At 36.5% G+C, this 20273-nt stretch overlaps 1 protein-coding gene across 1 annotated transcript in view; it reads left to right on the forward strand.

Moving 5' to 3' along the window:
- Window positions 1-20273, forward strand: part of UBE2R2 (ubiquitin conjugating enzyme E2 R2) — a 106510-nt gene that overhangs the window by 75991 nt on the left and 10246 nt on the right. The window contains exon 3 of the mRNA XM_079113274.1: window positions 4408-4505. Coding sequence (XP_078969400.1) covers window positions 4408-4505 — 98 coding nt within the window. The remainder of the gene's footprint in view (window positions 1-4407; window positions 4506-20273) is intronic.

Below are 20273 nucleotides of genomic sequence, written 5' to 3' on the forward strand. Positions count from 1 at the left end.
AAAGGGCTGGGGATGTAACTGAGTGGTAGCCCTTGGGTTGAATCCCAAGTACTGCTAGAAAAGAAGGAAGGAAAAAATAAAATCTGAGAATTTTCTGTGTGTTTTAAAATTTCCTAAATTTATTACCTCTACTAGTTTTCTTTTGGATTCTTTGGGATTTTCCATGTGTAGGATTGTGTCATCTGTCAATAGAGATGATTTTACCTCTTCATTTCAACTCATATTCCTTGTATTTCTTGTCTAATTGCCCTGAGCAGAAACATTGTTAGACTGGGCCTGTTGGCCCATACCTGTAATCCCAGTGACCCCAGAGGCTGAGGCAGGATCAAAAGTTTGAAGCCAGCCTTTGCAACTTAGTGTGAGACATTGTCTTAAAATGAAAATAAAAGAGGACCTGAGGGTATAGCTCAGTGGTAGAGTACCCTTGGTTAAATCCCCAGTACCATGAATGAATGAAAGAAAAAGTAAAAACTGTTAAATAGCAGTAGTGAAAGTGAGTGTCTTTTTCTTGTTCTGATCTTAAGAAGAAAGCTTTTATTCTTTACATTGAATAGGATGGTAACTGTAGTTTTTTACAAGTGCTCCTTTTTATGTTAAGATAGTTTCCTTCTGTTCACAGTTGAAATTTGTCAAATGCATTGTCTGTATTAATTAAAACACTTACCTGTTTTGGGGAGGGATGTTGGAGAGCAAACCCAGGGTCTCTCTTTTGCATTCTAGGCAAGTACTGTACCACTGAACTATATCCCTGTCACTATTTATTGTATTTTGAGTCAGGGTCTCTGTAAATTGCCTGTACTGACCTCAAACTTTCCATCCTCCTGCCTCATCCTCTCTCGGAGATGGGATTACAGGCATGTGCCACCCCCTGGCTAAGATGCCCATTTTTTTTTTTATTGTAAACAAATGGGATACATGTTGTTTCTCTGTTTGTACATGGCGTAAAGGCATACCATTTGTGTAATCATAAATTTACATAGGGTAATGTTGTTTGATTCATTCTGTTATTTTTTCCCTTCCCCCCACCCTCCCACCCCTCTTTTCCCTCTATACAGTCCTTCCTTCCTCCATTATTGCCCCCCTCCCTAACCCTAACTCTAACCCTAACACTAACCCCTCCCTCCCCCCATTATGTGTCATCATCCACTTATTAGCGATATCATTCGTCCTTTGGTTTTTGAGATTGGCTTATCTCACTTAGCATGATATTCTCCAATTTCATCCATTTGCCTGCAAATGCCATAATTTTATCATTCTTTATGGCTGAGTAATATTCCATTGTATATATATACCACAGTTTCTTTATCCATTCATCAATTGAAGGGCATCTAGATTGGTTCCACAGTATGGCTATTGTGAATTGAGTAGCTATGAACATTGATGTAGCTGTATCTCTGTAGTATGCTGATTTTAAGTCCTTTGGGTATAGGCCAAGGAGTGGGATAGCTGGATCAAAGGGTGGGTCCATTCCAGGTTTTCTAAGGAATCTCCACACTGCTTTCCAGAGTGGCTGTACTAATTTGCAGCCCCACCAGCAATGTATGAGTGTACCTTTCTCCCCCCATCCTCTCCAACACCTATTGTTGCTTGTATTCTTGATAATCGCCATTCTAATTGGGGTGAGATGGAATCTTAGTGTAGTTTTGATTTGCATTTCTCTTATTACTAAAGATGGTGAACATTTTTCCATATGTTTGTTGATTGCTTGTAGATCATCTGTGAAGTGTCTGTTCATTCCCTTAGCCCATTTGTTGATTGGGTTATTTGCATTCTTGGTGTAGAGTTTTTTGAGTTCTTTATAGATTCTGGAGATTAGTGCTCTATCTGAAGTATGAGTGGCAAAGATATTCTCCCACTCTGTAGGCTCTCTTCGCATTGCTGATAGTTTCCTTTGCTGAGAGGAAGCTATTTAGTTTGAATCTATCCCAGTTATTGATTCTTGCTTTTATTTCTTGTGCTATGGGAGTCCTGTTGAGGAAGTCTGATCCTAAGCCGACATGTTGAAGATCTGGACCTGCTTTTTCTTCTATAATCTACAGGGTCTCTGGTCTGATTCCGAGGTCCTTAATCCATTTTGAGTTTAGTTTCGTGCACAGTGAGAGATATGGGTTTAGTCTCATTCTGTTGCATATGGATTTCCAATTCTCCCCGCACTATTGTGTTGAAGAGGCTATCTTTTCCTCCATTGCATATTTTTGGCCCCTTTGTCTAGTATGAGAAAACTGTATTTATTTGGGTTTGTTTCCATGTCCTCTATTCTGTACCATTGATCTACCTGTCTATTTTGGTACCAGTACCATGCCGTTTTTTGTTACTATTGCTTTGTAGTAGAGTTGAAGATCTGGTATTGCGATACCCCCTGTTTCACTCTTCCTGCTAAGGATTACTTTAGCTATTCTGGGTTTCTTATTCTTCCAGATGAATTTCATAATTGCTTGCTCTATTTCTGTAAGGTACATCATTCGGATTTTAATTGGAATTGCATTGAATCTGTATAGCACTTTTGGTAGTATGGCCATTTTGACAATATTAATTCTGCCTATCCAAGAACATGGGAGATCTTTCCATCTACTAAGGTTTTCTTTAATTTCTTTCTTTAGGGTTCTGTAGTTCTCATTGTAGAGGTCTTTCACCTCTTTTGTGAGATTGATTCCCAAGTATTTTATTTTTTTCGAGGCTATTGTGAATGGGGTAGTTTTCCTAATTATTCTTTCCAAAGATTCATCACTCATGTATAAAAGTGCATTAGATTTATGTGCATTGAACTTATATCCCGCTACTTTACTGAATTAACTTATGAGTTCTAAAAGTTTTCTGGTGGAATTTCCTGGTTCCTCTAAGTATATAATCATATCATCAGCAAATAGGAATAGTTTGAGTTCTTCTTTTCCTATTCATATCCTTTTAATTTCTTTGGTCTGTCTAATTGCTCTGGCTAGAGTTTCAAGGACGATATTGAATAGAAGTGGTGAAAGAGGGAAGATGCCCATTTTTTAATGTGTCATTTCTAAATGCATATCTGTTCATGTCATTCCATAACCAGAATTTTTACTTATACACATTTTAAATTCTAAACCAAGTAATATATTATTCTGATTTTTGTGCTTTTTTTGCTGTTTGGCTCTGTTTTGTACTACCTTTTTTTTTTTTTTGGGTGGTGTTGGGGATTGAACCCAGGGCCTTATTTTTGCTAGGCAAGCACTCTACCAACAGAGCTATATCCCCAGCCCTGTTTTTTACTTCTGTAGTCTTCTTCAGCAAAATTAGAATGTTCATGTTAGAGTAGGTAGAATAATGAATCTCCCAAATGCCAACATCCTAATCCCTCAAATCTTTAAATATATTACATGTCAATGGGTAATTAAGGTAGCTAATAAGCTGACTTTAAAGTAGCAGAATTATTCGAGATTATCTGGGATGTCTAATTAATCACAAGAGTTCTTATTAGGAGACAGAGAGGACAGAAAATGAATTATAGGAAATGTGATTCTGGAAGAAAAGCCAAGAAAAATAAAACATTGCTTTGAAGGTAGAGAAAGGCACTAAGGGAAAAGGGTAGTCTCTCTCTTTTTTTAAATATGGAATGTTTTGCTTCACAAATTGGTTTGTAAGAAAATGAACTTGTTTTACACCATGAATTTTATGACAATTGGTTACAGTAGCTATAAAAAACAAATACAAGTACCAAAACATTTTACCATTTATTGTGGCTTATTTCTCCAAACTCATGTCTAAAAGTTCCCTTATTTTTTTAAAATTGTATTTGTTATTACATACTCATCTCACATCCTTATAACTACAAATCCATCTACTTTACCTCCCAAACTTTTCCTCTGCCCAAGCATACTTAGTTTATTCCTTTGGGACCTACATCTAATACAAAGTCTTAGAATATAGTATTGGGCATTTATTTTATTAAAATTTTTTATTGTATTAAAATCATCCCATCTTTATTAATGATAACATTTATATAAATATATGTTTTGAGTGTCTAGCTTACCATTGAATAGTACTTTGTATTGCCCTTTGTGTGCAATCCATATGTGTTGAATTAATCAGAATGTAATTGTGGATTGGGTCCTATAATTTACATTTGTGAAACTAAGTAGAATAATTATAGTGGTGAATTCTTGTAACCCTATATTTAGGAAGTATCATGTTTGACTTTTTCTTTTCTTTTTTCCTTCATAGTTTGTTTCAGAAGGATGGCACTACAGGTGTTCCTTTAAGAAATATGTTTTGGAGATTGGTCCAAATTAATCTTTATAATACTAGAAAAAAATTGTTTTCTCCCATAATTAATAGTAAACAAGTTCTTCAGAACAAAGGAAACTTAAACAGAACTAATAAGTCTTTTTGTATAGCACTTTTGGGGTATTTAATAAATATGATATTTGTGTTTTGTAGAATGGAGATGTATGCATTTCAATTCTTCATCCACCTGTAGATGACCCACAGAGTGGAGAACTGCCCTCTGAAAGGTGGAATCCTACTCAGAATGTGAGGTAAGGTGTTAAAAAAAGAAAAATGACTTTTTAAATTTTTTTCTTAAGTTGTAGATGAACATAATACCTTTATTTTATTTATTCATTTTATGTGGTGCTGAGGATCCAACCCAGTGCCTCACACGTACAAGGCATGCACTGTACCACTGAGCCATGATCCCAGTCTTTTTCTGGTTTTTGAGATGGACTCTGACGCTGTGTTACTCAGGCTGACCTTCAGCTGTTCTTAAGCAATCCTGCCTCAGCATTCCAAGAAGTTACTAGAATTACTGTTAAATAGTTACAAACTACTTGCATAATGGTCTTTTTTGTGTTTGAGAGGCTCATTTTTCCTTTTTTGCCTCTAGTTAAATAAGATTTACATATCATTTTTTAAGGTATGAAAAAGAATCTATCCTGTTTTGGGTTGTTTATCTTCAGTTAGAACTTTAAGAAGTATGTATGCATCATTTCAAAATGTTTTTATTTACTGAGGAATAATGCATGTGATATCATTTACCTGTGTTCACTGTGGAGGAATTTTTCAAGTGTGAATTCTTTCTCTTACATTATTACAAATTTTACCTTGCTTCTTTGACCCCTGTGTTTTCATATTTGGATTATTTGTTTCTTTAATATTCTTATTACTTTTTGCAGACAGACTTTACAAACTCAAAACTGAGTTTTTATATATGACTAATTTTTTTTTTAAAGTTGTAAATGAACACAATACCTTTATTTTTTTTGTTTATTTTTATGTGGTGCCCTACCACTGAGCCTCAACCCCAGCTCTGTATGTGGCTTTACAAAGTTTTCTTTATCTGGTGCCTTCTGTTTGTTTTATATGTGTGTGTATGTAGGTATGTTTCTTCTGATATTTCATATGATTTCCCTTTTGACTACCCATCTCTTGATTGATTATTTATCTAGATTGATATTTCATCATCTCTTTTTTTGAATAGTAGATTATGTATAGGGGATGGTCATATGCCTTTCAGAAATTGTGAAAACAAGTTATACTGTTGGTCTTAAGTTTTTTTTTTTTTTAATCATTTATACAATTAAAAAATAATTTTGTGCTGGTGTAGTATGCATGAGGTCCTGGGTTCATACCCCAGCATCCCCTGCCAACACACATACTGTTTTTTCCCCTTTATACTCAAATTTCTATCTCACTACCCCCACTGAAGTCCTAGTACTTGAAACTTCAGTGCTTGGTAGCCTCATACTATTTATCTTGTAATGCTTCTCTGCACCAAAAATCTTTATGTGGCGCTGGGATTGTGGCTCAGTGGTAGAGTCCTTGCCTAACACGTGTGAGGCACTGGGTTCGATTCTCATCATCCCATATAAATAAATAAATAAATTGTCCACTGATAAGTAAAAATATATATATATTTTTAAAAATCTTTATGTAAAGTTTTTTTTACTTGCTAGTGACATTAACACTGAATGTTAAACTAATTCTATATTGAGTTATTGCCATTATCATTAACATACTGGTGGTTAAAAAACAGTATATTACAATTTGATGATACCTTTTTTAATAAATGTTGAAAATTCTTTTTCTCTTTTTGTTTATTTATTTTTGCTGTTCTAGAGGGCATTAGGTCTGCTAGGCAAGCACTCTATCACTGTTGTATACCTTCAGCCTCAGGAAATACATTTCTTAATCAGACATTTGTTTTCTGTTAGTTCATAGATCCATGAATAATTTATATGGTTCTAGAATGTGGGAAAGTATGACTTCTATTTTATTTACATATACATGCATACTAATGTATATTAGAAGAGAAAGATCAAGAATTCTTATTTATATTTCACAATGGAATAATGTTTTAAAATAAAAATTTTTAGGACATAAACTAAATGTTTTCTGTTCTTTTTAAGTTACTTGGCAAAAAATCTTACAGCATTCTATTTTTTTAAAAAAGCTTTCTTGAAATATAATTCTACAATTTAAAGGTTTTTTTTTTGTGTACCTACAGATTTGTGCCATTAACACAATCAACATTAGAACATTTTCATTACCCTCAAAAGAGATCTATACACTATTACTGTTTATTACTCCCTAATTCTCTCAGCCCTAGGAAACTACCAACCTGCTTTCTGTTTCTGTGGATTTGCCTATTCTAGACATTTCATAAGCTTGCAAACACAATATGTGTTATTTTGTGACTGACCCGTTTCATTTAGCATAATCTTTTCAAGGTCTGTTAATGCTGTGGCATGTATCAATACTTAACTTAGTTATCTGTGTGTCTGTGTGTCTCTGTGTGTGTGTGTGTGTGTTGCTCGGGATTCAACCTAGGTCCCTGTGCATGTGAGGCAAGCACTCTACCAACTGAGCTGTATACGCAACCCAACTCTTTTTTTTTTTTTTTTTTTAATGATACTGGGGATAGAACTTAGGACCTCCTGAATGCTGGACAGGTACTCAATCACTGAACTACATCCTTAGCTTACTTCATTCCTTTTTATGACCCATGAACTTCCTAGTCAGTTATTGGTCCGTTGTTATTAGCCAGAGAAATTCCACTACTTAAGAATAGCTCCCCCTCCATTTTCTCTCTCTCCTCCTCTTACTCCCCCCCCCCACTCTCTCCTCCCTCTTCACTCTCTCTCTCTCTCTCTCTCTCTCTCTCTCTCTCTCTCTCTCTCTCTCACACACACACACACACACACACACACACACACACACACACACACACACACACACCCCTGCAGGGAGACACGCTGCTTGTCTGCTTAATAAAATCTCTTGTGTGAATTCCCGCATCCAGAGTGGTTTCTGGGTACTTTTAGTCCTCTCTTCTTAGGCAACTCCTTTTAAAATTTTTATTTTGGTGGTCCGGATAATAGATTCAGTGCCCAGTGGTACTCCACCACTGAACTCCATCACCAGCCCTTTTTTTGTTTGTCTGTCTTTTACTTTACTTACATAATCGGCATGCTTAATCTTTTCTTTCTAGCTTTAAATTTTTTTCTTAGTATGAAGATATAGTTCAGTGGTAGAGTTCTTGCTTAGCATATCCAGTTCCATAGGTTCTATGTCCAGCAGTGCAATAATAAAATTCTTTTTTTACCGTCAGTATTATAAGATTTTGGTCTATGTTGTTCTATAGCATTATCCTAATTTATTCTTATTTCTACTGTTAAGTGGATTCACTGCTTTCTGCCAATTCTTTTATTGTTCTGACCTATTATCTAGTTGAACTTCATCTTTTAGTAGTAACTTCTGCAAAAATAGTTAGTGGTAGCCAACATTTAGTCCTTTTATGTTCAGAATGTTTTGTGTATGTGCCTGTGTTGTTTGTTTTGCAGTACTGGGGATAGAACCCAGGACCTTGCACATGCTTAGTAGGCACCCTTATCTCTGAGCTACATGTCCAACCTGTTTTGCCATTATACTTTTTTTTTTTTTTTTTGGTACCAGGGATTACCAAGGGTGCTCAACCATTGAGACACATCCCCAGCCCGTTTTATTTTTTATTTTGAAACAAGATGTTGCTAAATTGCTTATGGCCTTGCTAAACTGCTGAGATTAGCCTCGAATTTGTATTTCTGCTTCCATCTTCTGAATTGCTGGGATTATAAGTGTGCGTCATGGAGCCCAGTGTCATTATACTTTAAATGACAATTTTGGCATAAGATTTCAGAATCAAAATATCTTTTTTCGATAATATTATAGGTGTTAATCTGTGTTGATTGTTGATGTGAAAAAGCTTGGCTACCCTGTTCCCATCCCTTCCACCCCACACAGGTGACCCATATTTGTGGAATCAGTTTTTTTCTAGGTCCTTTCTGCCATCCGTCACTATTACAGACTGAATTGTTTTCCCAGAAAAAGATATGTTGAAGTCTTTAACTTTTACAGTGTGACCTTACTTAGAAATAAGTTAGTTACACATGTAATTAATTAAAATGAGACTGCGATATGAAAGTATGGACCCTTTTTGCAGGGAGAGTGTACTTAGGATTGAAACCAGGGGAAATTTACCACTGAGCTACATCCTCATCCTCGGTCGCGCCCCCCTTCTTTCCTTTATTTTGAGACAGGGCCTGGCTAAATTGCTAAGGCTGGTTTTGAACTCTCCATCCTCCTGCTTCAGCCTCCTGAGACTCTGGGATTACAGGCATGCACCAGCCTGACCAATAAGGATGGGTCTTTAATCAAGTATGATTTGTGTTCATTAAGAAGAGGACAGAGTAGGCACACGGTGGGGAGAAGCTTTATGGCAACAAAGGCATGGAGGCAGACCTTGGAGTGATGCATCTAGAAGCTTGGGAACCGTCCTCAAAGAGGAGAGGGCACTAGTAGCCTTGGAGATAGCCCACTTCCTTATTGGTTTTAGAGAGCTGATAAACTACTCAAGGCCAAAAGGGTAGGGTTGTACTTTGGGCCCAGAGAACAGTGTGTGCAGCCCCAGGGATTATTCTCAGGCCTTGAGAGGTAATTGAATTTACCCTGCTAGGTTTGGACCTGTTTGTGACCTACAGTTTCTTTTTTCTGATTTCTTCCTTTTATAAGAGAAAAATTTTTCCTGTGCCTGTTCCACCATTGTATATTTTTTTTAACTAAAATGACTTTAATATTCCAACATGTATAGATCAGTCACTCACTCTTTCATTGCAGTTACCATTGTATTTTAGAAGCAGATAATTTATCATTTGATCTCACAGGGTTACAGATAGAAAGGAATTTTGCCCAAGGTTGAATTACCCATAAGTTATTTCAGATGATGAGATTTGGAACATTGCATTGATGGTATTTAGATGCAAATTTGGGACTCAAATTTAATGCCAAAAGTGTTAAGAATTTTGAGAATTTGGTACCAGTAAAAGTATTTTGCATGTAGGAAGAATGTGATTTTTGGAGAGCTACCAGGTGGACTATTATGGGGTTGAATTGTGTCCCCAGAAAGATGATTATATTGAAGTCCTAACTATTAGTACCTCAGAATGTGATTTTATTTGGAAATAGTCTAATTGTAGATATAATTCCTTAAAATACATACTGGAGTAGAATAGGTCCATAATCCAATATGGACCTTTTTTTTAAAATTTATTTTTATTGTAAACAAATGGGATACATGTTGTTTCTGTTTGTACATGGAGTAACAGCATACCATTTGCATAATCATACATTTACATAGGGTAATGATGTTTGATTCATTCTGTTATTTTTTCCTCCCCCCCACCCCTTCCACCCCTCTTTTCCCTCTATTTATACAGTCCCTCCTCCTTCCATTCTTGCCCCGCTTCCACCCCCCATTATGTGTCATCATCCCCTTATCAGTGAGATCATTCGTCCTTTGGATTTTTGAGATTGGCTTATCTCACTTAGCATGATATTCTCCAATTTCATCCATTTGCCTGCAAATGCCATAATTTTATTATTCTTTATAGCTGAGTAATATTCCATTGTATATATATATACACCACAGTTTCTTTATCCATTCATCAAGGGGCATCTAGGTTGGTTCCACAGTCTGGCTGTTGTGAATTGAGCAGCTATGAACATTGATGTGGCTGTATCTCTGTAGTATGCTGATTTTAAGTCTTTTGGGTATAGGCCAAGGAGTGGGATAGCTGGGTCAAAGGGTGGGTCCATTCCAAGTTTTCTAAGGAATCTCCACACTGCTTTCCAGAGTGGCTGCACTAATTTGCAGCCCCACCAGCAATGTATGAGTATACCTTTCTCCCCCCATCCTCTCCAACACCTATTGTTGCTAGTATTCTTGATAATCGCCTTTCTAATTGGGGTGAGATGGAATCTTAGTGTAGTTTTGATTTGCATTTCTCTTATTACTAAAGATGGTGAACATTTTTCCATATGTTTGTTGATTGCTTGTAGATCATCTGTGAAGTGTCTGTTCATTCCCTTAGCCCATTTGTCGATTGGGTTATTTGTATTCTTGGTGTAGAGTTTTTCGAGTTCTTTATATATTCTGGAAATTAGTGCTCTATCTGAAGTATGAGTGGCAAAGATTTTCTCCCACTCTGTAGGCTCTCTCTTTGCATTGCTGATAGTTTCCTTTGCTGAGAGAAAGCTATTTAGTTTGAATCTATCCCAGTTATTGATTCTTGCTTTTATTTCTTGTGCTATGGGAGTCCTGTTGAGGAAGTCTGATCCTAAGCCAACAAGTTGAAGATTTGGACCTGCTTTTTCTTCTATAATCTGCAGGGTCTCTGGTCTGATTTCAAGGTCCTTGATCCATTGTGAGTTGATTTTTGTACAGGGTGGAGATAAGGGTTTAGTTTCATTCTGTTGCATATGGATTTCCAGTTTTCCCAGCACCATTTGTTGAAGAGGCTATCTTTTCTCCATTGCATATTTTTGGCCCCTTTGTCTAGTGTGAGAAAATTGTATTTATTTGGGTTTGTGTCCATGTCCTCTATTCTGTACCATTGATATACCTGTCTATTTTGTTGCCAATACCATGCCGTTTTTGTTACTATTGCTTTGTAGTAGAGTTGGAAGATCTGGTATTGTGATACCCCCTGTTTCATTCTTCCTGCTAAGGATTGCTTTAGCTATTCTGGGTTTCTTATTCTTCCAGATGAATTTCATGATTGCTTGCTCTATTTCTGTAAGGTACGTCATTGGGATTTTGATTGGAATTGCATTGAATCTGTATAGCACTTTTGATAGTATGGCCATTTTGATAATATTAATTCTGCCTATCCAAGAACGTGGGAGATATTTCCATCTCTAAGGTCCTCCTCAATTTCTTTCAAGTTTTCATTGTAGAGATCTTTTACCTCTTTGGTTAGATTGATTCCCAAGTATTTTATTTTTTTTTTGAGGCTATTGCAAATGGAGTTTTCCTCATTTCCCTTTCAGCTGTTTCATCGCTTGCGTATAAAAATGCTTTAGATTTATGCATGTTGATTTTATAGCCTGCTATTTTGCTGAATTCATTGATGAGGACTAGAAGTTTTCTGGAGGAGGTTTTTGGATCCTCTAAATATAGAATCATGTCATCCGCAAATAGTGACAGCTTAAGTTCCTCTTTTCCTATTTATATCCCTTTAATTTCTTTGGTCTGCCTAATTGCTCTGGCTAGAGTTTCGAGGACATTGTTGAATAGAAGTGGTGAAAGAGGACATCCCTGTCTTGTTCCCGTTTTTAAAGGGAATGCTTTCAGTTTTTCTCCATTAAGAATGATGTTGGCCATGGGCTTAGCATAAATAGCCTTTACAATGTTCAGGTATGTTCCTACTATCCCTATTTTTTCTAGTGTTTTCAGCATGAAGGGGTGTTGTATATTGTCAAATGCTTTTTCTGCGTCAATTGAAATAACCATATGATTCTTATCCTTAAGTCTATTGACATGATGGATTACGTTTATTGATTTGCAAATGTTAAACCATCCTTGCATTCCAGGGATGAACCCCACTTGATTGTGGTGCACAATTTTCTTATTAGGTTTTTGGATACGGTTTGCCAATATTTTGTTAAGGATCTTTGCATCTATATTCATCAAGGATATTGGTCTAAAATTTTCTTTTCTTGATGTGTCTTTTCCTGGTTTGAGTATGAGGGTGATATTAGCTTCATAGAATGAGTTTGGGTAGGGTACCCTCCTTTTCTATTTCCTGTAATACTTTGAGAAGTATTGGAACGAGTTCTTCTTTGAAGGTCTTGTAGAACTCGGCTGAGAATCCGTCTGGTCCTGGGCTTTTTTTGGATAGTAGGTTTTTAATGGCTTCTTCTATTTCATTGCTTGATATTGATCTGTTTAAATTGTGTATGTCCTCCTGGTTCAGTTTGGGAGGAGCATGTCTCTAGAAATTTGTCAATGTCTTCGGTAGTTTCTATTTTGTTGGAATACAGATTTTCAAAGTAGCGTCTCATTATGTTCTGTATCTCAGTGGTGTCTGTCATGATATTTCCTTTTTCATCACAAATTTTAGTAATTTCAGTTTTCTCTCTCCTTCTCTGTGTTAGCGTGGCTAAGAGTTTGTCTTTTTTGTTTACTTTCTCAAAGAACCAACTTTCTGTTTTGTCAATTTTTTGAATTGTTTCTTTTGTTTCAATTTCATTGATTTCAGCTCTGATTTTAATGATTTCCTATCTTGTACTACTTTTGCTGTTATTCTGTTCTTCTTTTTCTAGGGCTTTGAGCTGTAATGTTAGGTTATTTAGTTGTTGACTTCTCATTCTTTTCTGGAATGCACTCCATGCAATGAATTTTCCTCTTAGTACCGCTTTCATAGTGTCCCAGAGATTTTGAAATGTTGTATTATCGTTCTCATTGACCTCTAAGAATTTTTTTATCTCCTCCCTGATGTTTATTGTTATTCATGTTTCATTCAGTAGCATATTATTTAGTCTCCAGGTGTTGGAGTAATTTCTGTTTTGTATTTTGTCATTGATTTCTATTCTCAGTCCATCATGATCTGATAGAACACAGGGCAGTATCTCTATTTTTTTGCATTTCCTAAGGGCTGTTTTGTGTGGCATAACATATGGTCTGTTTTCGAGAAGGTTCCATGTGCTGCTGAGAAGAAAGTGAATCCACTCGTTGATGGATGGAATATTCTGTATATGTCTATTAAGTCTAGGTTATTGATTGTGTTATTGAGTTCTATGGTTTCTTTGGTTGGTTTTTGTTTGGAAGATCTATCTAGTGATGACAGCAGTGCATTAAAGTCACCCAGAATTATTGTGTTGTGGTCTATGTGATTCTTGAAATTGAGAAGGATTTGTTTGATGTACAGGCATGCACCATTGTTTGGGGCACATATATTTACTACTGTTATGTCTTCCTGATTTATGGTTCCCTTAAGCAGTATGAAATGTCCTTCTTTATCCTTTCTGACTAACTTTGGCTCGAAGTCCACTTTATCTGATATAAGGATGGAAACCCCTGCTTTTTTACTGAGTCCATGTGCGTGGTAGATTTTTTTCCCATCCTATCACCTTTAGTCTGTGGATGTCTTTTTCTATGAGATGAGTCTCTTGCAGGCAGCATATTGTTGGGTCTTTCTTTTTAATCCATTCTGCCAGTCTATGTCTTTTGATTGATGAGTTTAGGCATTAACGTTCAGCGTTATTATTGAGATATGATTTGTATTCCCAGTCATTTGGCTTATTTGTGGTTATTAAGTTGGCTTGGTTTCTCCTTTGAGTGGTTTTTCTCTAAGGTAGTTCCTCCCTTTGCTGACCTACATTGTTGTTTTTCATTTCCTCCTCATGGAATATTTTGTTGAGAACATTCTGTAGGGCAGGCTTTCTCTTTGAACATTCTTTTAACTTTTGATTATCATGGAAGGATTTTACTTCATCTTGAAATCTGAAGGTTAGTTTTGCTGGGTATAGGATTCTTGGTTGTCAACCATGTTCTTTCAGAGCTTGAAATATGTTGTTCTAGGCCTTTGTAGCTTTTAGGATTTGGGCTGAGAAATCTGCTGATATCCGTATTGGTTTCCCCCTATATGTAATCTGATGCTTTTCTCTCGCGGCCTTCAAAATCCTGTCTTTATTTTGAATGTTAGGCATTTTCATTATAATGTGCCTTGGTGTGGATCTGTTGTGATTTTGTGCATTTGGTGTTCTGTAAGCCTCTTGTATTTGATTTTCCATTTCATTCTTCAGGTTTGGGAAATTTTCTGCTATTATTTCATTGAATAGGTTGTTCATTCCTTTGGTTTGTATCTCTGTGCCTTCTTCAATCCCAATAATTCTTAAATTTGGTCTTTTCATGATGTCCCATAGTTCTTGGAGATTCTGTTCATGATTTCTTACCATCTTCTTTGTTTGGGCAACTTTATTTTCAAGATTAAATATTTTGTCTTCATTGTCTGAGGTTATGTCTTCCAAGTGGTCTAGTCTGTGATGCTTTCCATTGAGTTTTTTATTTGGTTTATTGTTTTTTTCATTTCAAGGATTTCCATTTGTTTTTTTTTTTTTTTTTTTGAGAATCTCTATCTCTTTGTTGAAATGATCTTTTGCTTCCTGCAGGTGCTCTTTCAGCTTATTGGTATTATCATTCATTGCCTGCATTTGCTCTCTTCTCTCATCCTTTGCTTCGCAAATCATCTTAATATGTATAATCTGAAGTCCTTTTCTGATATTTCTTCTAACATATTGTCATTGGATTCTATTAATATAGAATCTAGATTTGTTTGGATCATTTCCTTCCCTTGTTTTTTCATGTTGTTCATGTGTCTTCCCCTCTAGCAGTGCAGATCTGGGGTAATGCCGATTTCCCCCTATAGGCTTATAGTGGCCGTATAGATTTCCAAAACCCTTTCTTTAAGGTGAGACCAATATTAGCAGTGCCCCATTCATACACTATGCAATCCTAGACCAAATAGCCCCTATGAGGACAATAACCAAATTGCCATAATAAACAGAATGAATTCAAATATTATCTTCAGTAAAACAAACAGATTTGCAATAAGGTCTGCAGTTTCAAATGGAGGACAAAGAGGATGCAGAGGGATGTAGAATGTGGCTGTTAATGGGATAAGAAAAGAATATACAGAAGTTCTACATAATAGAAAGTGTGAGAGTGTAATCAAAAGAAATTGGATGTTAGCATGCAAAAAAAGGGAGAAAGAGACTCTGAGGGAACAGGTAAACCAAAGGAAAAGAAAGCAAGAAAAGCAAAGAAATAAAAACAAATTTTTTCAATAAGGAGAAAAAAGAAAATCTACAGTATAACAGTCATATAGTAATGAAACCTCCCAGTCTTCAGTAGCCTGATGCATGAGAGGTACCTGACACCAGCAGGCATCTCAGGATGGGTTTTGCCCCACCTAAAGATCAGAGCTATGGCTTCCAGGATTATCCAAGATGGCTGCTCTGGCTTTGAAATGTGTTGGCAAATGGGGAGCTGCAGCTTAGGGTGTGGCCATGGTCAGCAAGAGATCCTGGAGGTGGGGTGTGGTTGGTCCGGCAGGGGTCCTGGAGGTCCGGTGTGTTTGGTGTGGTTGTGGGATCCTGGAGGCCGTTTGCAATCAGTTGGTCTGGGGTCCCGGTGATAGGGCGCAGGGACTTGGTCTGGGGGTCCTGGCGGCAGGGAGCAGTCAGTCGATGTGAGGGCCCCAGAGGCAGTGAGTGATCGGTTGGACTGAGGGATCCTGGAGATGGGGCTCAGTCAGTCTGGCCAGGGGTCCTACGGGGCCTGGCTGTTGTCTCAAAATGATGGCAACCACATGTAATCAAACCTGCAGGTACTGTCACAGTGAACTTCCAGGCAACAGCAGGCAGCTGGTGCTCCACTGGAGATCGGCGATCAGTTTGCTGACTGTTGTTGGACAATCGGGAGGTGAACCTCATGCATTGGGTGATGGATAGGAGTAAGGCAAGTGATTGACAGGCGAGAGGTAGGCAAATGGCGGATGATAGGCGCCTGACAGTGAGCAATCTGCACTCAAAAAAGGCGTGGAGATGCTGGCAGACTGCAGGTGGTCACAGCAGACATGTGGTAAACAGCAGGGGATCGATAAGCAGCAAAAACTAGATAATCCTCTGCTTGAAACCGGAGTTATGGAGCGACAAGGAACACAACCTCCCTCCAGTCTGCCATCTTGGATCTTCCCCAATATGAACCTTTTAAAGAAGAGAAGAGGGGGGAAGGGAAAAAATAACAGAATGAATCAAACAACATTACTCTATGTAAATTTATGATTACACAAATGGTATGCCTTTGTGCCATGTACAAACAGAGAAACAACATGTATCCCATTTGTTTACAATAAAAAAAAAAGAAAGAAAAAAAAAGTAAATACAAAAAAAAAAAAAAAAAAAAAGAAGAGAAGGCATCCTCAAAAAGAAGAGTCCTATTATGATAACACAAATGGTGTGCCTTGACTCTATGTACAAATAGAGAAACAACATGTATCCCATTTGTTTACAATAAAAAAAAAAAAAAAGAAGTGTCCTAAAGAGAAGACATGCACAAGGACAAGCTGACCGTGTGACAATGGAGGCATCACAGGCATTTCTCTCTCTCCCTTTTTTAATACCTTTATTTATTTATTTTTTGTATATGGTGCTGAGGCTGGAACCCAGTGCCTCAGACATGCTAGGCACGCAGTCTGCCACTGAGCTACAACCCCAGCCCCTCTCTATTGTTTCAACTGTTGCTTTAGAAAGTTTGGTTACCATTTACCATCCTTTTACACCCAGCATAGATGACATAATTTTTTCTTTTTGTTTCATTTTGTGAGTGGATTCAGTTTTTCATTGGATCTTCTCTGCCCCTGATGCTATATCCTCCCAAAAGATATGGTGCAGTAATAACTCCCAGTACCTTGGAGTGCAGAGATTGGAGGAATGGATTTACAAGCAAAGGAATTGTTAAGTATTGATGTCAAACACCAGAAGCTAAAAGTATAAAGAAATGATTGTTCCCTACATGTTTCATGGAGAACATGGCCTGGCCCTACCAACACTTTGGTTTTGAACTGTTCTCTAGAACTGAGACAGTAAGTCGCTGTTGTTTTTAAGCCATCCAGTTTGTGGTCCTTTGTTATGGCAGCTCTAGGCAAGTAGTACAGTTGTCCAAAGCAGGAGTTTACTTTACAGCTCAACTCTTTATTTTCTAACTCCTTGTGAATCTGTTAGGGCCTATCTTTAAAATTTAATAAATCCTTGATATGCCAGAGCATCAGTTAAAACATACTTTTCTGGTATTGAGTCATCTCTTAATTTCTGTCACCCTTTCTAGTTTAGTTGTGTTAAATGCATAAGTTAGCCTTCTATGTCTGTGGATTCAAAGAACCGATCAGAAATATTTTTGGGGAAAATAAAACCAATGCATCTTTATTAAATAGGGACAGACTTTTTTTCTCTTATAATTCCCTAAACCATAAAGTAAAGCCACTTTTGCATAACATTTACGTTACATTAAGTATTATAAAAATCTAGAGATGATTTAAAGAGAGAATGTGCATAGGTTATATGCAAATCTATGCCATTTTATGTAAGAGATAATACAAACCATAATACAAACCATAGACACTAATGGATGATAAGACTTTTTAAAATGTTACCTGGCATTTCTATGTGTAGCAGAATAGAGTAAGTTATGTTTTCATTCCACTATGTTCTCCCTTTCTTCCTGTGCTTTTAGTAATGTTATTTCCCCAACTTAGTCTTTGGTTCATTTAATGTAATAGTACTTTGTGTTCTATAGTTCAGATTTAGCTCTCAGTGTTTGATTTCTCAATGCTTTGCTCATTTGTGGACTGCCTAATAAAATCCCAAACTTCACTTTCTTTACCCTTCTCTGAATCTTGAATTGGTCTCTTCAGATGTCAGCAATGCCATGTGTGAAGCTACAAATTTGCTTTATGGTAGTCTAAATTTTGCAAGTCTGGTATTAGTATGGGTGCATTTGTATAAATATAAATGATTAAGGAGTTTTGCACTATTTTCCATTATTTCTCTGATAACATGTGAGGTCGCCCTTTTTGAAATGGTTTGTTTTGTATGACCTGAATCTTTTTAAAGGAATGTACATTTAACCACATTGTATTCATGCTAATATTGGTTTGCTTGTTTTGAGACAGAATCTCATATCTTCCCTACTCAGATCTGAAACTGGGCTTAAATGGTCCTCTCATCTTTGTTTCCCAAATGCTAGGAATAAGGATGTTCTTCACTGTACTGGGCACTTATATTAACAGATTTCTGCATGAGACAGGAAAACTCATCTTACACTTTAATTAATGAAATGTTAATTTTAGATTATTTTTAGAGATCTTGGTTTCATATTTGTCTCATTTTGGGTTATAATAAGTAAATAATAATTATGTGTCTCTTGTCTATATTGTCTTAATATTTCTTTTACATTTTATACTTTTTATGACAGATCCTTTTATAATTTATTTTTTTTCTTAAATGAAGAATTAGGAATAGTTTTTGAAGTAAGAGATGGACTTGTAACTGTCGTATGTCGGGCTTTATATTCTTAAAACTTAAAACATTAGGTTTTATTGGAATTTATTTCTCATGATTTAACATTTTTGATTCTGTTATCTAAAAGTCAAGAATAATACCTACCTCAGTTGGTTACCGAAAAAAGTAAATGAATAATGCATGTAAAGTCACTAGAATGGTGTCTGTTATCTAAAGGACTGTAGTCATTGCTATTTTTCATGTGATTTTTTTTGGTTGTTCAAATGTGAAGTAATCATTTACTATATATTAGCAAAGGATAAGTTTCTTAATTCCTCAAATTAATTTCATTTGACTGTTGGGAAACAGTTTCTAGGTGCCTATATCACAAACAGTTCACAGAATATAACTTGGTTGCTAAATGCATGAAAATAACTAAGGTAATTTTTTCAACATTTTATTTTAGATATTCTATTATATAAATTATACTTTAAAAAAAAGTACCATGTAGCAAATGATGCATACACACACACACACACACACACACACACACACACACAAACACATCTTAAAACTTTAATAATTGGCTTTAAGTAAATATTAAAAGTTATAAGTACTCTATATCCCAGGTACTTGGGAGGCTGAAGCAGGACAACCACAAATTAGAGGTCAACCTGGGCAACTTAGTGAGACCCTGTCTCAAAATTAAAAAAAAAAAATTTTTTTTCCAATGAAAAGGGATGTAGCTCTGTAGTAAAGTGTCCTTGGGTTCAATCCCTAGTACTGTAAAAAACAAAAAAATTAAAAAATAAAAGTTCTGAATTTTATTTATTCCTCTTTAAGTTTATTCAAGAACATGCTTAAGATAGGATATTAAGAACATGCCTTCAGAAGTAATTTAAGTACTTTTTTTTGCAGTACTGGGGATTGAACCCAGGCACATTCTGCCAAGGACCTGCATCCCCAGCCCTTTAAAATTTTTTATTTTGAGACAGATCCTTCTCAATTTTTAAATTACCAAGGCTGACCTCCAACTTCAGATCCTTCTACTTCAGCCCCCATATCACTGAGATTACAGAAGTGCCACACCACATCTGACAGCCAGTTTATTTTGACAGTATTATTTAACAAGTAGTCCACAGTAGTCTCCCACTACTCCCTCATGTCTCTGGTTTTACTTTCTGTAGTTTCTGTTACCCACAGTCAGCCATGGACTGAAAACATTAAATGGAAAATTCCTAAGTTTTAAACTGCACCCCATTTTGAGTAATAACCACTTCCTCTTGCCTGGGATGTGAGTCATTCTTTGTTAAGTGTATTCAGGCTGTCCATGCTACTTACCTGTTAGTCACTTACTAATACTACTTGTTGTAGTATCAGTTGTGTTGTGGAATTGCACCACTTGTGCTAATTTGTGAATTAAATTTTGTCATAGGTATATATGTATAGGAAAAACTGTTTATATCTAGGGTTTTTTTGTACTACCTGCAGTTTCAAGTATCCACTGGGGGGTCTTGGAATATAACCCCTCTGTTAGTCAGCTTTTTCACTGCTGTGACCAAAGACCTGACAAAAATAATTGTAGAGGAGGAAAAGTTTATTTGTGTCTCATGACTTTATAGGTCTCAGTCCATAGATGGATGACTCCATTGGTCTGTACTCTGTGGCAGAACATCATGGTTGAAGAGGGTGTTAGAGGAAAGTGACTGAGGACATGGCCACCAGGAATGAGACAGACAGACAGAGATTTCTCCTGTCACCAAGGACAACACATATGCCCAAAGGCTCATTCTCAGTGACCTACCTCCTTCAGCCACACCCTACCTGCGCATTTAATCCTTATAGGAGATTAATGCTCTGATTGAGTTAAGGGTCTTAGAACTCAGATCATTTCACTATGATTTTTCTTACATTGTATTACACATGAGCTT

This window comes from Sciurus vulgaris, assembly GCF_902686455.1.
Source record: "Sciurus vulgaris genome assembly, chromosome: 15".
NCBI lineage: Eukaryota > Metazoa > Chordata > Mammalia > Rodentia > Sciuridae > Sciurus > Sciurus vulgaris.